Source organism: Macrobrachium nipponense, chromosome 31 (genome assembly GCF_015104395.2).
Source record: "Macrobrachium nipponense isolate FS-2020 chromosome 31, ASM1510439v2, whole genome shotgun sequence".
Lineage (NCBI taxonomy): Eukaryota > Metazoa > Arthropoda > Malacostraca > Decapoda > Palaemonidae > Macrobrachium > Macrobrachium nipponense.
The window spans coordinates 27,900,976-27,909,044 of record NC_061093.1 but is presented as its reverse complement, the minus strand read 5'-3'; the positions used below and the strand labels follow the sequence as shown (position 1 = coordinate 27,909,044).

Sequence of the window (8,069 nt, the reverse complement as noted above, 5' to 3'; positions counted from 1 at the left end):
CAGCAATGAGTACGGATTCTAAAGGCCATTTTGTTAGTGTGGAGATGCCACTGTGATATAAGGGCAGTTTTTTTTTTCTAAGTGTTCACATAATCCTCTAAATTGTGTGCTCTGCTACTGACTGGGTATTTCTCTAAATAATTATTAAAAAGAGAGAGAGAGATAGAAAGACGAACTGTGTGTGACACTTAACAATTAGAAAAATGTTCCTTTTGCTTGCTTGTCTGAGACAAATCCAGCCATTTAACCAGTGCATTTAAGTCAGCCATGGTTCTTGAAGGCGTGGTCGAAAACCTTTCGGTGTACTTAATGACCAGCCTGTGACCTTCAGGGAATGAGTTTCGCTAAAATGACTACTTGGCAACCAAATTACAGTTACTACGCTTCTCCATCCTGTGCCTCATATGCCCAGATGATATTGTAGTTTGTACATTCTGGTCAAATGTATTCATCATGGAAATCTCTGGTTAAAATTAAAAGCTGTATTCAGGTAATCTAACTATAAAAGTGTACCTGCGGGTAAGATAAAACTTAGATCCCCGAAAGGCAACAATACAAAAGATAAAGTAACGTAGGGTACAAGAAAATTCTTCGAAAAAGAAACAAAAATTTTTTAGTTTGTTTGATAACAAGGATCTTTACATAAGTTCTAGATAAAAGAAAAAAAATTACCTTGACTGTTAAGTATAATCTAAAATTGTGACAAGTGTTTGAAACTATTTGTGGCATACCATAACAACGCTAATGTTTCTTGTGTTCATAATAGACCTAGCGTTTCTTTTATCGCAATCGTGATTTGCACGCCGGTATCAGAGGAATACTAATAATTTTTTGTGAAGATAATACGAGTAGGTCTAGCGTTCCTTTAATCATAACCATTGTTTGTACGCCGGTATCCCTATTACAATAGTTATCATCATAGCTATGGTTATTACCATTATTTTCCTTTTTTTTTTTTTTTTTTTTTTTGTACTTTCCCGCCAGTCAGCTCGCATTTGACTCGTCGGCGATTCAGGAACCAAAGTCCCTTGGGTTTCCCGAAGTCTCCGGCCTTCCCCCTTGGCTTTTTACCAGCTGCCAGCTGGGCTGGTTGCTGGTGCAGGATTCTGCGAGGACCGAGCAGTGCTGGAGTTCATTTCTCTGGAGAGAGAGAGAGAGAGAGAGTGAGAAAACAGGAGCGAGTGATCAGTATACCAGTCGTTGGCTCGTTGTAATGTGGAGTGCTTGTGCAAGGTGATCCTCTCCCCTCACAGAGTAGAAATAATTCTCAAGGTATTCTGTGCGTGTGTGTGTGTGTGTTTGTGTCTGTACCTATGAAATTAAGGATAGAAGCTTTGGATATCCATAAGTGAACCTTTACCGCGTATTAATAGCGTACCAGTGGTCAGTGATCTTTCAGAATTATTGTGGGTACCTGTAGCTGAAACAGATAAAAGCGCAGAAAAATGCATAACAAATACGTTTTAGTTTTTCAGAGAACTATCTCTTACCAAAGCATATACCATGAAATAAATAGTAGTAAAACGTGATGATGAGCAAATCGAAAAAAAAGAAGAAAAAAAGATCGTTAATCCCTCGTGGACCAGCTTGAAGTCAGAGTATTTTCATTCTTTATTGTCTTTTGCTGACAGGGCTGCATCAATTCTTCTTCAGGAAACGTCTTCAAGTTGAGGAAAACTTCATTCTTGTTACTCCTAATTCTTACGGTTCCTCTTCACGCAATTTGGCGCGTAAAGTTGGGGCTTACAAAGTTTGTGTGCGTTTACGGAAAGACATAATGAAGAACAGTTTATTATAAAAACTACAAAGATAAACAGAAAAATGGGATTATGATACCAAAATTAAAGGAAACTTACACTCAGACAAGGAAAATGTTAATCAAGATGGTTGAAGATTATTTTCTATTTTTATGGAGCTGACGACCATAAATGTGTCTCGTTTTAAGAAAATGAAATTGACGGTAAGAGGGAATAACATCTTGACAGGGGAGTTTGAAATGTGAGCTTCAAGAACTGGAGAAAGCAAGTTAACAAACAATGTTAGCACCTTAGTGGCGTGGTCGGTATGGTATTGGCGTGCCACCTTGGTGGCCGCGAGTTCGATTTTCGGACATTCCATTGAGGGGCGAGAGATGTGTATTTCTGGAGATAGAAGTTCACTCTCGACGTGGTCCGGAAGTCGCGTAAAGCCGTTGGTCCCGTTGCTGAATAACCACTGGTTCCATGCAACGTAAAAACACCATACAAACAAAAAACAAAGTTACAGATAAGATTATATGCTTTTACGGAGACAAATATTTCTATAGAAAAATTACCTGTTCAAAGCACAATGCAACACTTTATAAAGCTGCTAGCAAAGATTCTATTTAGTGTTAAAATAAAGTTTTTTGTCTTTATGGTGATGACATAATTCCTTGTGAAATCATCATTTGCATGAATGAGCATCTGTCATCGGTTTTTTTTCTTACTGGTTTTATAAAGTTTACATTTGTATTTTTTCAGGCAAATAACTTATGAAACGAAAGGAACCAACTGACGTGTTCGAGACATCATCCGTTCATAATTCATTCATTCAAAGCCATAAATGCCTCTGATAGCAAGAAGATGGACGTATTTCATTCTTCTGGTCCTTTCGTCAACTTACAGCTTGACAACACAGCATCGCCAAGGTAACTATGATTGTATAATTCTTTGATTAAAAAAAATATAATTTTTCTACATAGGTATGTAAAATAGGTCGTTTTATACCTGCCTTCTCCCCTAAGATCCTTCGAGACTTCTTTTTTTTTTAACTATGACTTTATAATTCTTTGATTAACAGTAAATAAATAAATAAATAAATGAAATAAATAAATAAAATAAATAAATAAATAAATAAAAAAAATAAATAAATAAATAAAATAAAAAATAATAAATAAATAAATAAACAAATAAATAAATAAATAAATAAATAAATAAATAAAATAAAATAAAATAAAATAAAATAAAATAAAAGTAAAATAAAATAAAATAAAATAAAATAAAATAAAATAAACTATCAATTTTCTACATGGGTATGTGAAATAGGTCGCTTTATACCTGCCTTCTCCCCTACGATCCTTCGAGACTTTTTATATTCTTTTTAATATTTTGTGCCCATTTAAAATTCCCTCGCCGAATTTCCCTGGCGAAAACGAGTTCCAGGAGGGATTTTCCAGATACCTCCAGGGTGACCTGGAAAATCCCTTGGTCGACTTTGGCGTGCAGAAGTTCATCTGAGTTCCTCAAGCAGCTTTGTCTACTACACATAAATCTAGTTATCTTTGATTTACTTACAAGAAAATGCACCGCTCATCAGATGTCCCGTTGCGTGAAAACTTCAGTGTTTTTCACGTAGAATTCGAGAAATTAGACGCGTCAAAAGTACTGGAAAGAAAATTAGTCTGAAGTATACATGGCTTCCTTTTATGCGTGTAACCTATTTTAGGTTATTCTATTTTTATTATTCTTTTCATTATACTTTCGTGTCAAATTAGCAGTAGAATTCGAGAAACTAGGCACGTCAAAAGTACTGGCAAGGAAAATTAGTCTGAATTACATGGCTTTCTTTTATGCGTGTAACCTATTTCAGGTTATTTATTTTTTTTATTCTTTTAATTATACTTTCGTGTCAAACTAGCTCTATATTACCTTTTTCTAATAAGCATGTGGCCACAACAAGATTACTGATCGATTTTCCATTCCAACCGGTTCCGCATAAAATGTTTAATTTGTTTATAAAAGTAAATCAGTGGCGTATTGGGTAAAAAAAAAAAATGCACAAATAGCTCAAAAACTATAAAAATTTATTGCAAACATTACTGTTTGATGGTGTAAACTAGACTCACAGTAAAAAAAAAATAGTTTCGTAAGCTACTGGGGGCCATTTGAGAAACATCTCCAAAGCAATTTTCACCAAGAAAATTTCGTAGAAATATGATCAGATTCGTCTTATCTCACAAGATGTCCGGAAAACATACTGAAAACGAAGTTTCAGGAGATCCTTGTGTGCGTGTGCTCAGATTCTATAGGGTGTCCATAAAGACCCAGTACCATTACATGTATTAATTAATCAGAAACCATATAACAGGGTAATGCAGTTTTTTGTAGAATAATCTTCATTTCCTCAAGTTTACATTCTGAGCATTTCAATCTACAACAACAACAACAAAAAACTGCATTACTCTGTTATATGTCCCCGTAAGGTGGGGGTGGGGGTAGTGCCGTCAGTGCACCCTCATGTGGTGCACTGTAGGCATTACTTAAGGTTCTTTGCAGCGTGCCTCTTTTATTCCTTTTACTGTACCTCCTTTCATATACTCTTTCTTCATCTTACTTTCCACCCTCACCCAACCCTTGATTCATAGTGCAACTGCGATGTTTTCCCCCTGTTACACCTTTCAAACCTTTTACTGCCAATTTCTATTTCCGTGCTGAATGACCTTATGGGTCTCAGTGCTTGGCCTAAATTTGTAATGGTACTGGGACTATGGACACCCTTTATAATTTTATAACAACCGCTTATGATATTCATTATATGCATGTAACAACATTTATTTCACTCTTTACAGTTCAATATTTTGCTGGCGATAACCTGGAAGATCTCCCTTCCAGAGGAGAACGACGGACTTTTCCATCGCCAACCAATTTGGAAGTCCAGGAGCTCCGTCGATTCAAACGTTTCACAGAGTCGAGGCCTTCGAACGTTCCGTCTGTGGTAAGTTACGAAATTCTCGAAGGAAAAACGATTTTGAACCGTGCCCCCAGCAAGTGGTTTCAAGTTACTTTAATCAGCTGTATTCGTGAGTAAAAAGACACAAAAATGTATATGAGAGACTGCATTTTTTCAAAATACAAGAAAAGGTTAAAAAAACAAAAACAAAAGGGAGCTTTCGACCGTTCATACAAAGGTCCTATTCAGCCAACCGAAAAGAACCGTTGTGCAAACGGTCGACAGCTCCATTTTTGCTTTAAACGTTTTTGTATTTTGGAAAAATACAGTCCCTCATATACATTATTATGGGTTTTTACTCATTCTTTCCGGTCACAGTATAGTGATGCACCATAGATAATTATATTCATATAGTTCTTGTAAATATAAAATTTGTTTGATTCGTTTCAGCCAAGAGTAAATAACTTAGCTTTATGATATTATACCGGGGATGGGTTTGTCGCGAAAAATGTAGGATCACCTTTTTAACGACAAACTTTCAACAAAGTCAGGTTATTTAGCAAGAAGAAGAACATCAAGGGACAGGTGAAACAGCTACGTGTTTGCATGATTTGGTTATGTAACCGTGATCGAGCAAACTAATCAGAGGAGAAGTAGAGGAATTTAATTTATGAAATATTACCTTTGTCTGTTAAATTATTCTTCTTCTTCCAAGCTTTAACCCATTTTTATATGGGGTCGCCTTTATGAATGAGTCGTCTCCATCGATTTCTGTCCGGTGCATCGTTCTCGTTAATACCTTTCCATAACATATCTTCCCCTACACAATCACGCCATCTCTTTCTTGGTCTTCCCTTCTTCCTTCTACCCCGTACTTCCATTTTTATCGTATGTCTTCCAATATGTTGTTCCTCTCTTCGTAACAGGTGTCCATACCATCGAAGCCTCTCCTCCTGAATTTTTTTTTTTTTTTTTTTTAATATTTCAACTACCTTTGACGATTCTCTTATATACTCATTTTTAATCAAATCTTCCCTTGTTACTCCCGACATCCATCTCACCAATCTCATTTCTGCTACATCCATCTTCTTCTCCTCTGTTTTCCTCATACTTCCTGTCTCTGTTCCTTTGTCTATTAAATAATTAACAAATTATCCAATGCATACGATTTGGGAAACAGAGGAGTTGCTCTAGGGGAAAACGCCAAAGTTAGAGAAAACTCTTGGGAGTTGTCTGAATTTGCTACCATCTCGTGAAACTTGGGTAAAATCTTAATAATTGAATAGCTTCGTAATTTCCAAATCTGCGTAAGGGATCATCATAACTTTTATGAAATATCAGTTCTCGACAGGTGCATGCACAAATGGTCTGAGTCAATTTTGTTCCCCTTTCATCTTACTCTTGCTAAACTGTTAAACCTTTCTCTTAACTCTTATGCTATGCAGCACCATAAGAATCATCTTTCTCGTTTGGATCACCAGTTTCAGTTAAGTATATAATCTACTGATAACCATCTCTCTGAAGTTTGGAAGTATTAGGAAGACTTCCAAAAAACCGTTTGCTGTTGCTTTTGATATCTCTGACACATTTCAAAGAGCTAGTAATGATTTCTCCTCAGTATCAACTACTAGTTTTTTCTAGCTACTTTGTGTCTGTTGCTATTGAGAGCAATTTTGTTATTTAATTTTATTTATTTATTTATTTATTTTTAATTAATTAATTAATTATTTTTATTTATTTATTTATTTATTTTTATTCATTGTATTAAAAATAAATAAACATCTGTTGCCTTTCCCAGAAAGTGGTGCCTTTCAGCGTTCTAGTGTTCTAATACTTTCCATGCTCCTCATTAGCGCCTTTTTCTTGTGTACCAACTAATTCATAATTTTTTGTTCAGTTAATTTTTCGTATTTCTGTTGATAGCACAGAACATTTCTTTTTTCTTCGTATATCACCTCTGATCATGTGATGAGTATATTCAAATGGGATTCACGTAGTGCAGTCAGGTTCGATGTCACCAAGATATAGAGAGTTGTTCACATAGGCAGGATGTATGTTCAATCTCTCTTTAGAGATACGTCCTTCAAAAGTATCCCTGAAGAGAGGTGGAACGGCAAGCCTCCTGCCTATGTGAACTCTCGAGAGAGACAGAGAGTTTCCAGCCCTGTGATTGGCTTTTCAACAGCCAATCAGGAACGTCGTAAGGGACTATATCATTTTCAACAAACTACTATTTGCACATTCCTTCTCATTGCAGGCATCCATCATCGACAGCCCAAATCAAAGAGCGCAGGGGCGTCCTCCCGTCGTCGTCCTGGACAGAGTAAATCAGCCTCCAACGAGGGAGCAAATTCTGTGGCGAAAGATCGCTGAGCTGCGCGCACAGAACAGAAACAACCCAACTGCACCTGTTTCTCAGACGCGAGGCAATCCAGTTGCTTCAGCGCCCGCTCCGGGGAGGCCGCCAGGAGGTCATCCCCATCCTCACAGCAGGCCAGATGGCTTTACCCTTACTCAGTCCGGGGGCACCATTGTGATAAACGACCAGGACCTAGCGTCAACGTTCGACAGATGTGGACAGTACTTGGAACACTGTCTAGGCCACGTGCCAGGCCATATACATGGACATCAGCATCATCACCACGGTTCTACATCAAATGGACGAACGGCAGGGGTTAGTCATACCCCAGTTAGTTTTTCGCCCGGTCATAATCATCGGCACCACCAGCATAACCGCAACCCTCCTTTCATGAACTTCAATGGTCAACAGATACCTGTCTGGCCAGGCTGATGATGCTTTGTTATCAAAGTTTTCCAGGAACATAGCCAAGGTGAGGCAAGGGAGACAATTAGCAAATGTGAATAGTTCGTTTTATTTTACAGTCCGCCGAGGCTACGTTCATTGCTCTTTTATTAAATATATGAAAAGTGACAACAATGTTTAATGTAGGTCTTGGTGTGAAGCTCAATTTTTGGTCTATCCCAAACTCATGTCTTGCTTTCACCTGGTATCCGCTCTTCTTAACAGAAAACAATATATTGCAATACACTCCCTGAACACCTGAATTAGCCCTGGTCACTGACCAGCCCGAACTATATCCCCATATATTTACCCACTAAGTGGGTAATTTTAACTGTCAGCGTTACCAACGCTGCAGGTAAAATCTAGTCCAATGAGTTACCTGTGTTACCATTGGCAACGCTGCCGCAAATACCGGCCACCAGTGGCCTTTCTCCTCAATTGTTTATTGTTCGCCATGCTGTGCGGATCAGTCCCACATCAGGCGAACTTTTGGTCATTTAGCCCGACCCCACTCAAAGAGTTTTCGTATTTTGGATACAGATTACGACCTTGGACTGTTATTAACGTTTTTTCTCCC

The 8,069-nt window shown here is 37.6% G+C and overlaps 1 protein-coding gene across 5 annotated transcripts in view; it reads left to right on the top strand.

The window, feature by feature from the left end:
• LOC135206723 (uncharacterized) overlaps window positions 1-7,748 on the top strand; it is an 8,026-nt gene extending 278 nt beyond the window's left edge. For 3 of the 5 annotated variants that reach the window (XM_064238175.1, XM_064238173.1, XM_064238177.1), the window contains exons 2-4: window positions 2,502-2,668; window positions 4,589-4,734; window positions 6,947-7,748. In XM_064238175.1, the coding sequence (XP_064094245.1) occupies window positions 2,584-2,668; window positions 4,589-4,734; window positions 6,947-7,480 (765 nt within the window). In that variant the 5' untranslated portion in view covers window positions 2,502-2,583 and the 3' untranslated portion in view covers window positions 7,481-7,748. Of the gene's footprint in view, window positions 1-988; window positions 1,273-2,501; window positions 2,669-4,588; window positions 4,735-6,946 lie in introns of those variants that run through there. The other 2 variants (XM_064238176.1, XM_064238174.1) reach the window with 2 other exon arrangements.
• Window positions 7,749-8,069: the final 321 nt, after the last annotated feature.